This window comes from Pararge aegeria, chromosome 8 (assembly GCF_905163445.1).
Source record: "Pararge aegeria chromosome 8, ilParAegt1.1, whole genome shotgun sequence".
Classification (NCBI taxonomy): Eukaryota; Metazoa; Arthropoda; class Insecta; order Lepidoptera; family Nymphalidae; genus Pararge; species Pararge aegeria.
The window spans coordinates 8275819-8297760 of NC_053187.1; the positions used below are offsets into that span (position 1 = coordinate 8275819).

Consider the following 21942-nt stretch of genomic DNA (forward strand, 5'->3'; position numbering starts at 1 on the left):
ACTTATAATATAAACTTCTAAGAGTTATATCCTAAGGAAACTGTGCTAAATTTCGGGATAGTAAGTATCCTGTGTCCTCGTAGTATGACTTCAAATCATGCCAAGTTTCATTTGAATATATTCAGTAGTTTCAGGCGTCGTGATGCGCGGCTAAAATACAGACTGCCATAAATAAAAATAAAACAAAGATTGATAGCAGAGTATGCAACATTTCAATTTTCTCTTCTTCTATTTACGTATAATTATTTTATAGCTTTTTTTTTTAATTCTTCTGTTTCATGTAAAGCGGATAACCATTTGGTCAGAAATAGGGTATAGAATAAAGACCTTTTCTTCGCTGTGAAGAACGACATAGATTATTAGAGTTCAAGTAATTTAGCAGTACTCAGCACCTTAATGACAAGGTAGCTTGAAAGCAGCCGGCCCCACTTTCATCAGGCACGAGCCAGATTAATATATATTAATTTGTTGAATGTTGATGATGGAAAAGAGCAACTGCCTGATTTACTGTCGGCTTTTTTTTACACTACAGACAATTTTGACGATTTAAAACTATTTATCTAGAAGGTCCTCTCTTATTTAGCGATTAATATCTAAATAATGTTTTTATCAAACTGGGGGATGTATAAATAGTTGATTTAAGTTTGCGTATGTAGTTATCGCCCTCATCCGACTGCCATGTACACATCAATGAAGTAATGTACGCATCAAAAGTGCTATCATAGATAGCACTTTGATGCGTACATTTCTTATGAGTTTTTAAATAAAGAAATATTAGACTTACGACTATAATAGATAAATAAAGATTAGGTAAAAATCGACTACAATATACCTATAGATATAATATAAAAAGCTCGCTAAATTATTAACACAAATATTATTCATTGGTTGGTTTAAAAAATAACAACTTATGTAAGAGTTCAGTCTTAATATTTAATTTTATTAAACTTCTGTACCTAAGTAAATCAATCAAAACACAATTTCAAAAACAATAATTTCATGCATTATGTAAGTCACATATTTAATGTTATTAAATAAAAATCCACAATAGTGGATCCGCATCAAAATTAATCATAAAATACCCTACAGTGGCGTGTACTTAATAAAAGGCAATAATAATATTATTTAGGCATAATATATCGGTATTGCCTCCACATAATTTATACTACTTAAAAATAGAAAATAGAAAATAAAAAATAAGCAATTTTCCTAAAAATAACTCTTGATGAGACACAGTGGTAAGTAATTTAAATATCTTGTTTATTTTGCATTCAGGAAGATATAAAATCTTAAAATAATAATTTTAAGTTCATGTACGAAACTATTAATTATATCTCTTAAGCGGTGGCGTTCACATCGCTTTTGACCAGGGTCATAAGGCTGGGATAAGGCGTACAATTGAAAATCCCCCTCCTACAAGAGTTTAAATTTTGGGTAGGCAGCGCTTTTGTGTACGTATGAAGTGACTCTACTACTCGTATGTAATAATGTCAACCTGGACAAGCCTGTGTGTTAATTTGAACTGCATAATGCACACTTATCAAATTATTCCAACATTTAGCATTCATAAACATATGGAATATTATATCCTATATTATAAATGTATAAAGTGCACGCCACTTGCCCAAGAGGCGTAAACAATTTTTAGGGGTGTCATAGAAACAATTAAACTTCATAAACACGGGAACCTATCATTCCTGGTGCAATAGTAAGTATGGCAAACAAGACCTAATGGCCCGTAAGCAGTTATTTGAAGGTCGTTATGATTTTTTTAATAGTATTTTCATTTTACGATTTAATTAGAAATTGCTGAAAAAATGTATATTGTAATAAAACAAGAGAAGAGAAGAGAATCGCTTTAGTGATAAGACCGCCTTTGCACGCTCTATTTTATTTTTATTATTTTAAGTTTCTTCTGTATTTGTGTTTAATTTATATAAAATGTGTGTGTGCAATAAAGACTTAAAACAAACAAACAAAAACAAGTGGCAGGCGAGTTTAAAGTTATCTTGCGGAAAGCCAGAATTGATTTATGTTTGAATCCAAAAACTACACTGCATCTTATTTTAAATGCCATCGAATAAAACAATGTGATATATCCGACAGTTGGCAGCACTTAAGTTACGCGGAAAGCCATACAAAATTTCAACTTCAAAACACCCATCAAAAATTGCTAAAACTCTCCCAGAATATTAACTAAAGCTAATAAATGCATACAAAATTCATAATTTCCTAAAAATATACCCTCAATGGCGAGTGAATCAAACTAATTATTAACATTGCGGGACTTATTCTTGGATGGTGTCGATGAAAAGTTGCAATTGAACGTCATGTCATCGGTAAATATATCAGACATAGATATAGCTTCATTGTTACTCGATGTGTGGGTTAGGAACTTTTCATACTCCTCCATATTCTCCTTGTCCGGTAGTTTCGCTTCGGAAAACCGAAATATCTTCTTGTTTGTGCTGTCATTAGAGTAAAATTGCATGCTGTCGGTGGAAGTCTCGTCTTTGAACCCACTGTCCACTCTCATCCAGTTAATATTAGATATTTCTTTTAAAGCTGTCGTATTAATCTTTGGATTTGTAACAGTCAACTCTGAGGGTTTTATGGCACTTTCATAATAACTAGAAGCGTAGAATGTGTTCTCATTATAGCCGCTATCGAGTCTCTTGAAACTCGACGAACTCTCGCCAACACGAGTACCATTCGAGTTGTAGTCAAATTGAGAAACGTTGTCAGTCAATAGTTTGAGATCAATGCTGTTGAAGTCTATCTTCTTTTGCTCCATGCATAGAGGTATATCAAAATTTTCTAAGCTACTATCTAAAGACATATTCACTGGACTTACGCCTATGGGTGCTCGAATTTTACTTATCTCATGTGATAGTATACTTTTCTTGTGTTTACCCTTTATGGGTGTTTCGTCAAGTAAGTTATTAACACTAATTATTTGAGTGGAAGACTGTATTTCGGGTGATTGCGCTGTTTCAGTTTTAACTAATGTTTGTACACTGGTATCCTCTTCTATGGACCAAGTTACTTGTTTTGCTTTTGGAGAGCTCTCGGAATCCGCTAAAAATTTTTTATATATTTAATAAATTAATTTATGTTAGTCATCATCCAGAACCTATTTAAGTCCCACTGCAGGGCACAGGCCTCGTTTCTCATAGGAGAGACAGTTTTTAGAGCATAGACCCACCATGCTGTTTCAATGCGGATTGATGGGCTTTAACGACTATTAACTGATAATAACCGGAAACGATGGCTTTACGTTCACTCCGGCACGGGGGCGATTATTTATTTTAATATAGGCAGATTTTTCAATCCTCAGAGGAATAAATTTCACTGATTTACCTAGAGAGGAGACCTACAATGACTCTTTGTGTGTTGCCTTATTTATATGCCTCAGTCAGACATATAAAAAAAATGTTATGTATGCCTCACTCAAATATATATGCGTATATAAATATATATGTTATATATGCGTCGGTCAGAAATATTAAAAAAAAATTGTAAAATCAACCATATTCATTCACAAATTGTACTGATTCAGATCAAAAGGAAAGAAATATCTGTCTGGTTCAAATAAAACATACAAGCAATTTCTACATATTCTATACCGTTATGGAAAGAAGATTTGGAAAATGGATTATCTTATTATTAATTATAGTTTAAAAATCTACATTGAATAAGTTAAGATAAATTATTAATAAGGTAAATAGTAACTAGATAAGAAAATATATACCTTGAGAAATATTATGAAGAGAGCCATCAATGCTCATATCCATGCTGAAGTCTAATTTCTGAACTGAGCGACTCCGATTCAAACTCGACATACTTTGACTTCGTTTTTCCGAGAAAGAGCCCCTTTTGCTTTGTCGGGGAGAGTCTTTGAGGGAAGTGCTTCTTTTTACAATCGATTTAGTCGGCGCGATGTTACAAAAGCATGCAGCCTTTGCGTTACTACTCGACGAAGAAACAACGCAGTCGAGACAAGTCGCCATAGCTTCGGATTCCGGCGATGTGAAATTGTTTTTCTGCGAAGGGAACAAAGAGTTTACTATGAAAATTTATTAAATATAAATAAATATACTATGACAATAAACACATCGCCATCTAGCCCCAAAGTAAGCGTAGCTTATGTTATGGGTGCTGAGATAGCTGATGAATATTTTTTTATGATTATAATGCACATAAATACTTATAATCCAGAAACAGAAAAATCCTATTATAATATTAATGATTATTTAAACTATAAAAAAGCTTGGGTGTGAATTGCTCTAGCTTCATAGCTTAATATAAATTTACTGGAAGATGGTGATAACAAAAAAAAAAAAAAATTACCCGGCTAAGTTTGTTGTAGGCTCTTCTTAGACCAGGGCGCGTTTAGAACCCTCGTAGCTTTAGATTTAAGTTGGCGAACGAAGTTATCACCATCCCCTTACAATTATGTAAACAAATATGTATGAACGCTTTATAAGTGCCTGTGATAGGCCTACATGAATGAAGAAATTTTGAATTTAAGATACAGATAAACACCCAGACACTGAAAAACATTCATGTTCATCAGACGAACATTTTCCAGTTGTGGGAATCGAACCCACGACCTTGGACTCAGAAAGCAGGATCGCTGCCCACTGCGCCACTCGGCGGTCGTATTAGTAGTAGTATTTAGAGCTTTTTGTGACAGAGCTCGTCTGCCGCAAAGCAGCATTGTTGCAATGCTGTGTTCCGGTCTGAAGGGCGTGGTTGTCGGTGTAGTTGCAGGTACATGAGGCTTAACACCTACGCCTCAAATTGATTGACACAGGGCGGCATGTTGCAGGACGTGCTCTTTACGTGCCCCGTGAAGTGACCTAACTGTTTTTACGCGATATCGTAACGGAACGTTTAATAGCTTGGGGCACGTCTTTTCCAAAGCCTCCCACCCGACCAGAACAGAGAAAATGCAGAAATTATAAATTCCCAATGTGCCCCTGACGGGAATCGATCCGGGACCTCCCCCTGTAAACCACAGCGCTCACGATATATTTCAAAATTATTTCAAATTGCGAACAAGGGATATTGTTCAATTTATTAGGAGGCTCCTTCAATAAGGCAACATGTAACTGTGGTTTTATCAAGTAGAAGTATGTGCAATTACTCATAATCTAGCGCCATTTTCAATAAGTTGTTATAAAACATATAAAAATAGCACATTCCTTTTAAATTTAACTCTTTTTTATAATAATAACGCAACGGGCGACGCGGTTGTTTGCTCAGTTTGATACTGCTGAGCGCTGAGCATTGTTGCCAATGCACAGCATAAGGCTGAATTTGCGGTCATTCGCCATATTGTTAATAATAAATTTGTAATAATTTTATTCGAGTTCTCATATTAACAACAGAGTATGGCAATAAAGGATTACTATTATTATTATTAAATTTACTATAGTTATGACACAACATCAAAAAGGGCACATCTTTGGTAAATATCCTTTTATTTTTCTTTTGCCAACACATTCCAGTTTACCTATTAACACTATATGGATCTCTTTAAAAAAAAAATCCATGTAAACTGTGTGAGATACACTCATTTGTATATCTAACACACAGTTTACATAGGTTTTTTACACACATTTGTGTATCTAACACACAGTTTACATAGGTTTTTTTAAAAGATCATTGACCAAAGATGGGCACGAACTTTTTTGGTATTGTGTTATAACTATGATGTCGTATGAACCAACAAAAACTTTTTAAATTAGGCATAAATTATATACTATCTGTATATTTAATTACCTCATCACTGGAAATAGCCTTAGTAACAGGAGATATTGATACAGATGCCAATGAAGATGACGTAGTGGACGTCTGGTTACGCTTCGGCGTCCGAAACTCTATGGGGCTGAAACAAGGTTCCCCGAAGTCCACCATATCCAGTATTTTGTTGCGATAGCATGGTTTTCTGTCACTTTGACCTTTGTGTAGCGGTGTGCCAAACGTCCGCTTCATGCCCTTTGCCACTACATCGCACGACTGAAAAAAAAAACAATATTGTCTTCGGTTCCAACGTACCGAAACATTCCGTTCATTTCACACCGTCGGCTTGGGCTTCGGTTCAGATTGATTTGAAGCGGAGATTATACCAGCTCACTAACCGAGCTGGTAGGTTTGGACTTGTTGAAACATCCCACGCGATCTGCGTGAATTTACATTAATTTGGGTGCATATTGGCTTTAACAAAGGTTCTCATTAGTCGCTTACACTCCACGGTCCACCTCCGGTTTAGATTTTGATTTCGGTTCGGTTCCAGTTCCGGTTTCGGTTCCGATTTCAGTTTTGTTAAAATAAATTTTAAACCTCAGGCTTCGTTTTCGGTTCCGATAAAAACTCCTCCGTAACATGCCTCGTCTAAACATCTATAAAATAACCGACCGAGTGCGAGCCGGACTAGCGCGCGGAGGGTTACGATCCATCAATTATCCATGGGAGCCCCATTAAATATCCATTTATCATTCTGTTTTTTAGTATTTGCATAGCGGCAACAGAAATACATGATCCGTGAAATTTTCAACTCAAATCTTAAAATAAAATAAAAAAAACATACATTGCCATCTTGTGTTATGGGTACTAAGATAGCTGATGATTTTTATTTTATCAAAATAATACACATAAATACTTACAATAAACAGATAAACACCCAGACACTGAACAACATTCATGTTCATCACACAAACATTTTCCAGTTGTGGGAATCGAACCCACGACCGCGGACTCAGAAAGCAGGTTCGCTGCCCACTGCGCCACTCAGCCGTCTAACTAATGTCTTACTTTCACGGTTCATAAGAAACAGCCTGACGGACGGATACACAGACAGACGGACAGAACAGCGGCAACTCAGTCTCTCTCTCCTGGCATGACAACCTTGATGGTCTGATAAATGCAAAAAGGTTCATACAAGTACTTACTAAATCAGGACTAACTGTGACAGGAGTGTGGCTCTCAAAACTGGATGGTGGACGTTGTTCTATGTGGATTTCGTCATCAGTTTGCTCGGAGTCATCATGATCCATATCGCTGTGCTCTTCGAAGATTAACTGCCTTCTTAGCGACCCATTGGCAGTGATTTCGTATTCACCAGATAAGTCCTGGTCCTGGAATTATATTTGTATGCATACAGTTGTAATTTTTTTTATTCAGCTACAGGAGGTAGGGGGCTAACCTGGTAAAGGGATATATTAAAACCATACCCCTAATCAGTTTCTACACGAGATCGTCCCACAATGCTTACCGCTTCGCCAAAAATGTATATTAAGTAAGTAATTTGTACTGAGATGTCATTCAGATTATTATGGTTAAATATTTGTTTATTTATTTATTTACATAGTTTATTTTTACAAGCAGAACCTAAAAATACTTAAAAAAAAATTATGAGGGATGCCATATCTATGACGAAGCTTGGCTTGGTGTTCTTGCTCAAAAAACGATACGAAGGCATACCACGGGATCTTCCGATTGCGCCGAAGGGTTTAACTGCCATATTTGCGGCCGTGAATGTCGCTCGCGGATCAGCTTATTTAGCCATACAAAGAAGTGTCGCTTGGACAGTGTTTGAATCGTCTCTCAAGACGTACAGGCCATTGATATATAATTAATAGTTGGAAAAAAACTAAAAAAATCTCATTATTTATATTGAAAATTGGAATAATCTTCTCAAATTAGTGTATTGTCATCGGTCCTCGATATGTCTACAAAGTTTGAACGAAATCTGATCGTTCAAAGTAGGACAAAGTCGAGCTCAAAGGGGTCGGTTACATGCATACATACATACAGGTAAGGTAAGCTAATATAAAGCGTGTAAAAAGACTTTGCATGGGCGTCAGACCGATACGCACGCAACAAAGCTACTTTTGCCCAGAGCATAGGGCAAACCAGTGCTTAAATACTTTATTATAAAAAAACTTAAATAAATTATGAGAAAATAACTGTATATTTAATCAAGACATCATTGCAACATGCTAGTCATTTGGTACCATCCGTATTAGTTCGATTATTATAGCCAAGAACCTAAAATTATTGTAGTCTTATATCTATATCTCACCTGTGTAAAAGTACAGAATTGTTGTAATATTGATTCAATTTCAGGAGGGAGTTCTGGTGGTAGAGAGAGCACTGTCTGCGCTGAAACTACAGTTACAATTTATTGACATTCAAATATTACATTCTAGTATTCTCTCATAAAGGTACACTTATTTTGTGTTATGTTATCAGTATTTGAAGCTATTGAGGACAGGGTGAAAACAAAAAATCTAGGGATTTTTGGTTAAAGTGCAATCTTACATAATTGATATATAATCTATCTATGGTAGTATTTTATATGGTTTAAAAAGAGCTTCTGTAATACTCTAAACATGAAAGGAGTGTTTCAAAATAACTCCTTAAAGTATTTAACTATATAATAATATGTTGCTGCAAGGTAAAAACATTAAAATTATATTTAGTATTTTAATTATATTTAGTTTTTTTTTAATTCTTCTCACTTGCTCACTGCTAAAAAACCAACACGTTAAATTAGAACCCAGTAGGTACCCCATAAATCTATAATATAAGACATACCAATAAGATATATCACAAGATAATGCATACTTATTTTATAAAAGCGAAAGTGTGTATGGCTTTTTGTTTGATTGTTGCCTATGTTCGGGTCAACCATTAAATTAATCTTAATTAAATTTGGCACACATGGCTTGCATCCTGAAGATTGACATTGGATAATATTAATACCGGAAAAGTTGCTGGTATTAAAAAAAAAAAACAGGCCAGGATTAAATAAAATTGCATTTGTTACCTATACCCAATGGCTTGACTGCTTAACTTATCTTGGTGAAATTTTGCATATAAATAGTTTGCATCCTGGAGACATACATTAAGTATAGTATACTTTTTACCTACAAAAATTAGAGGTTCTTGCAGGATTTTTAAAACCCAGAATTATCATGGACAAAGTCATGGGTTGTAGCTATTTTGTAACAAATTTCATAATGGTTAGACAATTATGCTAGTAGTGCAGCACAGATTTAGGAAGTTTTTGTTTTATCACAACCATTCTTCAGAGTGCATGTTATGATTTGGCCCAGCGACACTAACATCTGATAATAATCTCCAACCCTCATTGGAGTAGTGAGGAGGATCAAAGCTCTTAATCCCTCTCTCCTATGAGAGTGGAGACTGGACTCTAATGAGCAGAGGGAGCATGATATTATCTCAATGGCCATTGGACATAGTGGTATGTTGTTAGAATGGAATGCTTTTGGTTTAGTTAAATTATTATTATCATTAACTTCACTTACAATCTCTTACTTGGACAGTCTTGTCACTTATTAAACTGGTAATAATTAAGTTACTCTCAGTTGATGATGATAGAAGTGGTTTAATTTTTTTGGATACTTCTAATGGACTTGGAACAACCATTTCTTGAGAAAAAAATCTGAAAATATTAACTCAGTAAGACACCAGTAGGCTGAGTCAGTATCTCAGTTGACACCAAATTTAGGTAGCCACTGTGGACAGTAACCATCAAATAACCTGTTCAATCTAAATTTTGAATTCTCAAACCTAAGTTTCCAATTGAGTTCCATTTTAACTCAGTTTGCAGATACAATCATGCAGGTTTAATAATGGTTTGGGTGTTATTTGATGGCAACTTTGCACAGTTGCTAACTAAATTTGATTACAACTGAGATACAGAATAGCAGCACTTTGTAGCTTACATCTAGAGAACCACTGTTATGCACCATTCGATAATGGACATTAGTGCAAAGTCTATTGTCCACAAACCTTGTGTACATAATGTCTTATTAAATAGTTATAATACTAGCCTAGGCTAAATGCTTAGAATAATAAAATGAGAGTTGTAAAAGTAAAGTTTAGTTTAAGCATTTTTTTATTATCATTAGATTTACACAGCTTTAGAATAATTATTTTCATTGCTACACATGGAATTCTAGCTGATAATCAGCAGTGCCTACTTTTATACTTAGTAGGGTATATAGTAAATTGCTTTTACTTGGTTGTGGCACACATCCCTGGCACTTCTGTTATTAGAGAAATCATCCCATTCCAAGGACAACCCACTAATTTACCCGAATATATTATTTTATTTTATTTAAGTGGGCTGTTGCTACTCAATGCAGGAATAATTGAACTCTACCAACTTATTCATAGGTTGATTGTGTGACTGCAGGGCATGGGTCTACTCTCAGGATAAAAAGGGGTTAGGTTGCCAGTATGATTTAGTCCACCATAAGTGCTGATTAAGGGAAAGAGGGAAATGTACTAGCACATATTTCAGGATGTTCAAAAAGAGAAGATATATTTAAAAGGAGAGCTAACACTGATCTTCTACATTGTTCCGGGCGATCAAAACAACAACTGTGTATAACTTTTTCTTTTATCTTTTTTATAGAAATAATGGATAATAAAAAAAAAGGAAAGATTGATTACCTACATTATAAGAATGCTTGAAAAAGGACAATTGGTACCCTAGATACAAATATATGAAAATAGTGTGCCATATTAATAATTCAGTTAAAAATTTTGTGTAAATCCATTACTTTTCGTTTGCATCCTCTGCAATCTTCTCTAAAACAGGATCTGGCGTAGGTTCGAACTGGCTACTGCATGCAACAATATCAGCTGGTAACAATGTACATGCTTGGTCGATGTCCCATCGGAATGAACCATTTTTTTGTTTTTTGTAGATTTTGCACATTCCCGGACTACGAACATAGTTTAAAAAAAATTAAAATTAGTTGAAAACAAAAATTTTCTTTATTTTATTAATAATAATAAATATACTTACCTGCATATTGGATTGTGTAACCTTTCAATTAAAACTTTATCAAACGGATTTCGAACTCTTTCTTTCGTAGGAGGAGTTGATTTTTTATTACAATTTGGACTGCCATTTCTAACACTCATTTCGAAAATAACGTAAAAGTTTGAGTTTACATGATGACTACAGACCAGTAAATAAAAGTAATCATGACAAGACCAGACTGACAGACTACAGAAGCATAAATATGTAGGGTCAATGAGTATAAAATGTCGTGTAGACACAGAAAAGTTTTGGAATCTAGGCTCTCGGAAATTATTGTCTATGGTAATTCTGTTTCTGTCTTAAATGTAAATTTTGGGTTTTACGCTATTGATGAATTCTTCAGGAAATTGCAATATCAAATAAACTCCAATTTAAAATCAATCTACAATTATAAAAACACATATAATCTACTCTAATAGTAAAATAAAAACAATAGAAATAGGACCCACCACAAGGTAAACTGCCTCACTTGGCATGTTTTAACTATGGTAGTAAAAATTGCGTCTATTGAGAGATCACAGCTGCTCCAGTGGAACTGCCACTTCACTCACAGTTCATCAGTTTTTAAAGAACATAGAAGCTTTCAAGATTTGAAATGAATATATTACATAACCAATTATTGAAGACTTTAGAAAAACCCGAATAATATTTATTATTTTTATAGGAAAAAACTACTGAAGACATGGCTCTAAGCCTTATTATGAATATTAAACACCGAAGACATGGCTGTACGGTTATATAGGTACCTTTGAAGAAAGAAAAAAAAATGACTATTTGACATTGACACTTGACAGCAAAATACGTTTGCCGTTGCTTTAAAATATTAATTTACATTTTTGATGAAAATAAAACTTTTGTAAACTTGAGACACGTACTTGCCCTATCTTCATCTATACATAATCAAGTGGTGATAGATTATAATACTGATATTACAGAGACATACTGTGTACGCGAAGAATAAATTATAGTCTCCTTACTTTCATAATAAGTGAGTAGTGATAAATTTCAATTATGGATGATGATATTAGCTACGAACCTATGGACGTTGATTTAAGCGCTCATTCTGCAAGTGTTATGGATATTTCGTACACCAGCTCTAATATTGATTTATCAATCGTAAAAACAGAACCACCTGAACAGGATTACTACGTAAAGGAAAGCAGTTTGGATGTTAGACCTGAAACTATCAATAGGTTGATTCTCAACAATATACAAAATCGGAGCAATTCAGTAACCAGTACCAGAACTGTTAAAAAATTTCAACCATTTCTACTTTTAAGTTTAACTTTATTAATTATATCAATTTTAACACATCAGATAGTAAACTTTAATTGCTGTGATAATTTAAACATAGAAATATTGAGTCATAACCTTAAAACAAAATTGTATGGACAAACGGTTGCAGTAAGTAATATTATAGAAGCATTGGAATCGCAAGAGAGTAGAAAAATCATTTTATTTTATGGAGGCACAGGGGTTGGCAAGACATTCGCCACATCAATAATGTTGGAAAAGTTACTGAATCATAAAAATATATATCATTATACCATGCCTAGTTTTCTCCAAACATTTTCATCAGAATTCATGCTTGGATTACTATTTTGCAAGTCTGCAGTTTTAGTTGTGGATGATTTGACCAGAAATGATATTTTAAATATAAAATCGCCTATCAAGGAGTTGATGCTAAAAAGTGAGAAGCTATCAAAAAACATAACTATAATATTGATATACAACTGTGATGTTGTATATGAGGAATTTCTTAGGAAGTGCGACAAAGCTTTCCCCTCAGAGTTAAAAAAGAGTCTGGAAGGAATAAATGCTAAGAAATATTTTATTAAATTTGAATCTTTGACAGAAGAACATTTGCGTTATTGCATTGAAGCTGAAATAACTGATAGAGTAATAAGTGCAAAGGATGTCAATAAAATAGTGAAAAATTTTAATGTCTCACTTGATGGCTGTAAAGGTGTACATCAGAAATTGCAGTATATGAAAATTCTATAATTCTAAGGTAACTATGCAATTTGAGAAATGAGAAAATACATTAAAAAAGATTGACTAGTAGTGTAGTTTTATTTTAGTAATTAATATTGTAGAATACTTAGTAAAGTACTATAGTCTGTAGAACAGGCCTTTAGCATTTGCTGGCATGTAAAATTCAAAGGTATATGTTTAAATTATGTTGTAAGTATATACTGTTTCTTCAAAAAAAAATATTTTGGAATTAGCCCAACATATGCATTTTCAATCATAGACAGGAAAATTTGTTATCTATAAATTTCTGCTAGTTTTTCAAATATATTAATAGCCTTTTCCTTCTGGCTGGGTTAAGTTCTAGATGATATAACTTTCTTATGGTGAAAGAATTATTGAAATTGCTTTAGTAGTTTCAAAGATTATCAATTACAATTAAACCAACAAACAAATCTTCTACTATTAGTATACTGGGTGAATAAATACCAAAAGCTCTCAGCCTTTATTTGTTTATCCACTAGGCACTACACTAAAATGTAATTTAGGCCTATCATTGCATTATGCAACCTCAATAGATAAGTTAGGTGAGTCTTTTTTTAACTTGATAGTTTGGGAAATATTACATGTTCAATATTTTACAGAGATACTCTACTTGTTACTACTCTGTAATTAAAACAGAACAAAAGCATGTGAATCACGACTAGACTATGTGACGTTGTTGAAAAACATGTATTTGTATTAACAATATAATTTTACTTTACAGAAATAACATAATTTATTATTTTTTTTGTATGAAATAATATAATACTGAATTTTGAAAATTTGTACTTAGAACATTTGTATATAAGTTTTAATGTTGGAACTACAAGACAAGAGCTTTCTGGTATTTCTATTTAATACTGCATAATCTGCTGTCTGCCCCAAAATCTCATACAGCACCTATTTTTTTCTTTTCCTAATGTAAAAACTACTTTAGTACCTATAAGATGGATAATTCTAAGATGAAGAAGAAGGATTATTAGCAAAATATTTACAATAATTGTAGATCAAAAAAACTTTATTTTAGAGAATGTTACATTATAATCGGCAATGCAGAGGTTTTAAGAAATTATTTCAAATAGAAATATACTGACAAATGTTTAATACACCTACACTTCCACATTTTCATTTTATGCTACGTCAAACCACCATCATAATCATAGAGAAATTTTAAAATAATTTAGTGGTGCATTAAAGTATGAAATACTTGGTTAAATCCTAGCTATGCCACAAAACAATCTCATATTACTAGGCAGGGGTGCAATATTTATTTTAATTCAAACTAAATATTACTATTCACTCAATTTAAGTACATTCTATAGTAATTTTATTATAATGTATATAGGCTAACACAGACGCTCCAATTAGTATGCACTTAATACAATTTCTAGCTGAATGGTCAAAATTGTATTTAAAAATTGTACTTTGCTATGAAAGTTTACAATTCAAACATAATGGTTTTTAAAATATTTTTTCATTAATCTAATACAATTACGCACTGCACCCATATTCTGATCATAAACTGATTCATCTATTTTAGAGTAACGAAGCACATTGAAGGAGTGTATATCAATTTTTTCAAAGAGGTAACTACTAGATATCTTCACAAGTAGGTGCATACTGTGCTTATGTATTATATTATGGTAATTTCAATTAAGTATACATAATAAACTGTAAGTACATAATTTCATCAAAACCTAATGTTCTAGTTAATTGTTATGATTAATTTCAGCCAATAGACAAATATTTATTAATAAAGCCCCCCTTAATATTAAAGCCAGAAGGTTAGTGCATGCAATCAGGAAAAAGTGTTATAACAATGAAGAGTTGTATTTAAATGTTTTAAAACAGCATTGTTATTTTAAAAAAGAGAATTATGTAATAATTTTTGTATTGGAACACTGTTAAAGGAAGACAACACCATAATGTGATTAATGGTTATTTCTAGACATTCTTAAGAAATTTAATTGTGAGAAACTGTATTAACTATTAGGTACATGACACATTTGTGCAACTATAATTACTAAACTCAACATATGTTTGAATTAATTATGTTGTTATAATTTAACAAATTCTATTAAGTTACTCTAACTTTAGCAGGATACAATTCAATTAGTTCACAATAGAGGTGTTCCTATAATTATAATCATTATATAAGTATTATACTCATAAATATTCGAGTTAGTAACAAACAAAACCAACAATTTCTGGGTATTCAGATACTTAAATACTTTTATTTAGGTACCTAATTATTACACCTAAAATCAAATATATTAATTTAATTTAACCATTCAGTTAGGTAATATATAGATTATAGACACCTGTTAAAACAATGTAAATGTTGTCTGGACAAGGTCCTTAGGAATACTTCAATCTTAACATAAGACTAGTCTAATTTATTGTGATTTAAAACATATAATATGTAGGTAATTTTTTCAATAGTCAACTGAAGCTGTAATAAACTCCTATTTGACTAATTTGGACATAATACCTTAAGCCAAGTTGGCAATACTATTTTTTCAGCAACAATTATTAACAATAATCTAGAGAAGCCATAGGTACCTATGTAACTAAATTGTTAATGTAACAAAAATATAACAATGTAAGAGTCAAAATAATATAACCTACTAAAATGATATATGTGTAATTATTTTGGTTGACAACACTCTCAGACATTCAAAGTGCCAATCATTTCTATAGATTAATATTATGTACATGTATGTTCTCAGGTATGTAGGTATAACTTTTAAATAAATTCAAAACATTGATTAAATTCTAAATACGCGTAACAATAAAGACTAGAATACATTTTTTACAGTTATTGGCACTAAATTCAATTGTAATGGCACAACTATGTCCTCTGCATACAGTGAATATATCACCACAATCACAAATAAGTTATATATTATGCAATTTATTATAATTACAATTCCAATTATTTTTGAAGTATATATTTATAAATTAGGTTTTGCTAACTATGCTACCATTTACAAAATTGTAAAAACATTGGTAAATGTCATTTATATCTAATTTTACTTCTAGAAAATACTGAGTTTCTTGCAGACTTACATTAGCACACTTCACAAGTGAAACCGTGCAATTATTACCATTATACATTTAATATCACTCGACAAAAGCTCCCCTCATAAAATTGAGTCTCTCATGCAGTCCATTCCTATGCACAGTTATCACTTTAGAAATGTTTTACGAAAAATTATCAAGATTAACTGTATTAACTAATAACAAAATTAAATTTTTGTAAATAATCAGGTTTCAATTTAGATAGTAAATAATTTTAAGCAATCACTAACATATTTTTTGAATATTTAAAGCAAAAGCACAGTAATGTTAACAACTTTAAAATTCTAAAATTGACAAAATTGATATAATTCACTTAAAACTTTACAAATGAACTATACTAATAGGTAGGTAGACTGACATACTTGAAAAGAAGTAGGTAATATTTCATATTGTCCATAATTTATAGTAGTTAGTAATAATATTTAAATAAATATATATATAATTTTAATGTTGTATGTGTAGTGCCAATAACTGCATTATTAATATTTAGGTACTTACTTAAATCTTATTAGCTAGGTATTCAATAACAAATAGAACACCATTTTTAAGCACGACAAAACATTCATAGTTAAAAATGTAGAGAGACTTATTGAGAAATGTGCTAATAATTCTAAACATTGAAAATTTCTGCTGATTTATAGGTACTTATATATGAATAAGATTCAGTAGTATCAGATCTGAGGCATCTTGGAGATTACTTTTCTTTCAGTGATCACCAACGATTTAGGTAATCGTAAAGATTCGTTGAAATTTTTCGATCATGAACGAGATCATTACCTATCACTAGCATAAAGCATTGGATATTTAACCGGTATCACATTTTCACAAAATCTTTTAAGTAAATTTTGGGACTTGAGTGTTACAGAAGAAATATGTAGCAATTGAATTGTTTATAACTGATTGATTACCTATATTAAGTTAACTTAATTCCTTGAGATTACAAAGAATTACTAGTAAAATTCGTGTAAGTTTTATAGCAGAATTAAATATTAAGATTTTAATATATTATTCTTATTCGTTTGCCAAGGAATTGCCTTCATGGTCTCTGTTTAATGATGAAAAGTTATAATAGTTTTGAAGACATCACCAGATTTATGTAAATAAATCTTCTTTTTTGAGACCATATTCCTCAAGCATCGGATAGCTTTTGTGGAAATAAACCAGTTAGGAGCGATGGAAATGAACTGCAGTCCACTTATTATAGCGTTTTTGCCAGATCCTTGTTTCTTGAGATTGATTAGTGGCACGCCGACCTTCTGCATCTACACTTTGTGTGACACACACGTAGCATATCACGGCAACATCCTCTCCGAGCAGATGTACTCTAGGATTTATAATGGTGGTATTCGTTTTCACGTGTGTAGGCGTATTATCAATAAAGAATTTGTGAAATTCTACACCTTCAATCATATTACCTAGAGCGTCGGGATCAAATGACGTCACATGAGGATCACACAATTTGGAGTATGTGTCAAAATCGCCATTATTAATGGCGTCTAGGAGAATTTCTGTTACTTTTATAACTTCTGCGCGACGTAAAGAAGCGTTGCTGTCACCCCGAACCTTTCCAAAAGAGTCTGCTTTGGTCAGCCCCTCTTCGTCATGTTCTTTAGAGATGACTGTGCATGCTCGGTCGACTCCCTTCTTATCTTTATCCAAATCTTCATCTTCCAAAGTGGTACTACTATCCGTTGACTCTTTGACTTGCGAACCGTCCCCTTTTTTGTTGACCATAGATTTTCCAGAAAAGTTGCGGGTCGCAAGCATTGTGGTTAATATAGCGCCCTTTAATTTGCGGCGTGCATTGAACTTCTTTAAACAGTCCACGGTCTCTTGCCTGTGCATAACCGAAGCAACACGTTCGCGGTGGCAAATCCATGGATGCTTCAGAGCTTCGGAGGCAGTAATTCTCTTGCTTGGGTTTACAGTCAACATTTGATTAATGAGACTCTTGGCCTCAGGTGTCACCGTATCCCATTCGGGAGATGGATAGTCATACGCACCAGCTTTGATTTGGCCGTATAATCGGTGTTGGTCTTCATCCCAGAACGGTGGATAACCCACAAGTAGTATATATAAAATAACACCACACGCCCAAATATCTACTGGTTTGCCATATGGCTCTTTTTTTAACACTTCAGGTGATAAGTAGCCAGGGGTACCTGCAAATCCAAACCAGGCCTGTTGATCGCCTTGAACTTCAATAGCTAATCCAAAATCAGCTAATTTCACAGCGGCTCCTTTAGCCTTGCTTGCCAATAAAAGATTCTCAGGCTTTAAGTCTCTGTGAACAACACCGTTATGATGACAGTGGTGCACGGATTCCAAAATTTGTTGAATACAGTGGGATGCATCTGCCTCAGAATAAAATTCTCGTGCCACTATATCTTCAAATAGTTCACCACCTGTTACCAAGTCAAACACAAGGTAATGATAGTGTTCCTCTTGAATAGAATCGTGTAGTCTGACGATATTAGGATGTTGTAATTTTCGGCAAATCCGGGCTTCCCTTTCTAACTTTTGAAAATCTCTGGACGAGAGTTTTTTTGTGTTTATAATTTTGGCCGCAAACTCGTATCCTGTTGCTTTTTGAACTGCGCGCTTCACCACTGAAAAAGCACCCTTTCCGAGTTCTTCTTTAATTTCGTAATTATCGGAAAAGCGAGTACTAACACTTTCACGATTTGAATTCGCCATGTTTTATTCAATAAACTTTTTCTGACACAAAAGTTCAAATTACACCGCACTTGAGAACGAATTTCTTCTGTTCGTTTAATTATCTGAAACAACGTAAGGCTCTATTTATTTGAAAGTATTAAGATTTAGTAGTAGTTAAAATAACTTTAATTTTTTCTTAATAATAAATTTCATAAAATAATTACTAGTTATTACAACACAGAACAAATGATTGCCTATAAGCTAAAGGATTTTTTATAAATTATCCTTTGCACACCGTCCGTTTTTCCATTACATTTCCTTCCATTATTACAATACAGGAAAAGTATTCCAAAATTAATTTATTATGACCTTCTTAAATATAATAATGTTCTAATTTATATGACTTGAAAGTACTATTTTAGTCTACAAAGCTAAAATCGAATCTGCAAGCTGAATATAAAACGCGTAGATGCCTAGACAAAAGTTATCGTGATCACAAACATAGACTTCTAATATTAACCGGGATGACATTTCGTTAGCGCAAAATAATCGATACACCATTGTCTCAACTCTCAACACATTTACCGAAATCTGGAGGACACATTAATTTCTCTAATTAGATAAAGATAGAATTTTAATCCTATACAGCGTAATCAACTTAAATTGTCACAATCATTTTTATTTATTAGCACAATTTATATTTTAGAACATAAGATGATCAGTGCGCAAGTTCGACGATATTCTTAGCAAATGTACCTCGTATGGATTGTACGCGATATATTTTTAATGTTCGAGATTACGTGAATTGAAATGAAAAGGTAATTAACATTGACGCTTAGAATCTCAAAAACTTATTTACCTATTGTGCCCATTTTACTCAACGGGATGAAGACCGAAAACTAAGGGCCTAGCCCTACACCACACTCTCCTTCTGCTCGGGAGCGGGACACGAGCTTCGGGGTCAAACTCATAGACATTTGGGTGTTGCCATGTTTATCATCCTTGTTGTGTGTATGAAGCGTCTTTTACTTTTAACTTCTATTTATAAACACCATTAGCCCCTTTTAGGAATACGTTTGTATTAACAACAAAACTCCAGCAAAACTACCACTACTAAAAGAATTAATCGAGACATTCACTTTACCTAAAGTATTTTTACTTAAGCAACACCTGGTCTAAACAAAATCGATACACTAGCGCAGCGCTAAACCAGAGAGAAAATAGTCTACAATTTATGTAGGCTAGCGACATCTAGTGATAAATTGTAGATATACGCCTTATGAAAGATTTCATTATTTTAATCAGGGCATTATGTTCAAGTTCTAGCAGAGTAATTTTGTTAAAATAATGTCATTGCAATTAGGTACGTTTAAGAATGAATCAACAGTACCTACAATACTAAATAAAGCTTATTATGATCTCAATACCTATATTGAAATTGTTGATACTCGGTCGTTATTGTTTTAAATTTTATGGATTTGTAAATTAATTAGGACTTACAATTTATTTTAATTTTACTCGCATAGTAAGGAAAAACTTTTAAGGGCACCGCCATCTATCGTCGGATGCTATTTATAAGTTTGGTATGGAAATAGAAATTGTTTTTATTGAATATGAATGATATTGGACTAAAAATGGAAGAAGTTACACATATGTGGGTGTATGTAATGCTATTTGGAATGCAAATTATGTATACATTTTACTTACTACTATAAGTATTGAGTTGAACAGTTAGGCTTTAAATTAATGTAAAAGCTAAGCTAAGCTAAAAAAAAGAGGAAATATATATTTCTATGTAATAATCAAATAGAGAGTTTGTTGTTTTGGACTCAATACCTCACAAAATTATTAGGTAGGTACCTACTTTACGTAGCTCCTGAAAACTCTTTTCCAACGATATCCCTAATTAATGAAACTGTAGGTTTAGGTAAGCTATATTAATAATTTCGGTTGAATTAACAATCGCTAAAACTGCTGAATCGATTTGAATAACATTTGCTATCTATGTTTATAAAACAAAGCTGTGTTAGTTACACCATTTATAGCTTGAGAACGGATGGACCAATTTTCATTATTTTTGGTTTGTTTGATTCCTGTTAGTCCGGAATTGGATAATAAGTATTATAATTCCATTTATTAATTTAAAATCAAAACAATTATGTAGCCGTTCATTAGTAACAAAACACAACTGAGAGCGCACGTCATGTTGTCTATACCTAATCTTAAAACTGTTGATGTGACCTATAGTGAGGTAAATTAATCCGGAGTAAAGATGTAAAATATATTTAGGCGAAATGAAATTCGCGGTTACAGCTAGTATTAAAAAAAGACATGGTTATTTTTATCCCGGTCTGTATCACGGGAGAGAACGCTCCTGTTTGATATTGCTTACAAAGCTTCCCTGTATACGATACCCGTCTGTGTAACCCTTCTGTAATCAACCTTAATATTATTATATAAATCTCGTGTCCCCGTGATGGTCGCACTCCTCCAAAACGGCTTATATTATTGACCGATTTATATATTTTTATTTATGTATATTGAATATTTGGTACGAAGATTTTGCTTCAAAAATTCCTTTCATCCCATTGTATCCGGTAGTTGGCGCTTGTGGTGGTATTTTACCAGATTTGATTTCAATATCATATTTTATGTGATGCAGCTATTCTGCCGGGCATAGAAGTGAATATAAGTTATTTATAATCAGACTACTAAAAAAGTACCAAAATACAATAATTATTTGATTAAAGGTAGGTATTTGTAAATCCTAAACTTTCCAGGGATAAAAAGCATTCTATTTCCATCCTCAGGATGCAATTCAAATTTCATCACAATCGGTGCTGTGATCGAGTCAAATATAGGTAACAAATAAACATAAACATTTTTATAATGTAAGAATTTTGAATACTTATTGGTACTTATTTTTACCTACCAATAAGTATATCAAAAATATGGAAGGCAACATTTATGAATGAATGAATGAATGAATACACTATTATTGTACACCAAAGAAAAAAAAATAGTTACAAAGATATAAATACATATCAAGAGAGTACAATTTGGTGGCCTTATCGCTACATAGCGATTTCTTCCAGGCAACCAATGGCGTAAAAGCCATGGCATTTATCATAACATATAAGTTTTTATTTTCTCATTCGGTTACTAAGTCTAATTATTTTTTCTTACCTGAAAGTAAAAAATCTTCATTAGTTTTTTTAAAAATAATCTTTAATTACAAAGCTACTTTTAAAGGTTTTTTTTAGCTATTTTTAGCGGTTTCAACCGCCGCGTTAACAATGGGTCATTAATAAGCAAGTTTCTCT

At 32.8% G+C, this 21942-nt stretch overlaps 3 protein-coding genes across 3 annotated transcripts; 1 reads left to right on the forward strand and 2 right to left on the reverse strand.

Annotated features, from left to right (window-relative positions):
- Positions 1–981: 981 nt before the first annotated feature.
- Positions 982–11030, reverse strand: LOC120625844 (protein aurora borealis). Its single transcript, XM_039893083.1, has 8 exons — positions 10850–11030; positions 10602–10766; positions 9339–9475; positions 8090–8175; positions 6957–7142; positions 5788–6024; positions 3752–4043; positions 982–3078 (listed from the first exon to the last, which is right to left on the reverse strand). The coding sequence occupies exons 1-8, from the start codon at positions 10966–10968 to the stop codon at positions 2267–2269; spliced, it is 2034 nt and encodes a 677-aa protein (XP_039749017.1). The 5' UTR covers positions 10969–11030; the 3' UTR covers positions 982–2266.
- A 372-nt stretch (positions 11031–11402) lies between these two features.
- LOC120625846 lies at positions 11403–12931 on the forward strand. Its single transcript, XM_039893085.1, has one exon. The coding sequence runs from the start codon at positions 11879–11881 to the stop codon at positions 12869–12871; it is 993 nt and encodes a 330-aa protein (XP_039749019.1). The 5' UTR covers positions 11403–11878; the 3' UTR covers positions 12872–12931.
- A 949-nt stretch (positions 12932–13880) lies between these two features.
- On the reverse strand, positions 13881–19599 carry LOC120625845 (calcium/calmodulin-dependent protein kinase type II alpha chain). Its single transcript, XM_039893084.1, has 2 exons — positions 19479–19599; positions 13881–18741 (listed from the first exon to the last, which is right to left on the reverse strand). The coding sequence occupies exon 2, from the start codon at positions 18656–18658 to the stop codon at positions 17126–17128; it is 1533 nt and encodes a 510-aa protein (XP_039749018.1). The 5' UTR covers positions 18659–18741; positions 19479–19599; the 3' UTR covers positions 13881–17125.
- Positions 19600–21942: the final 2343 nt, after the last annotated feature.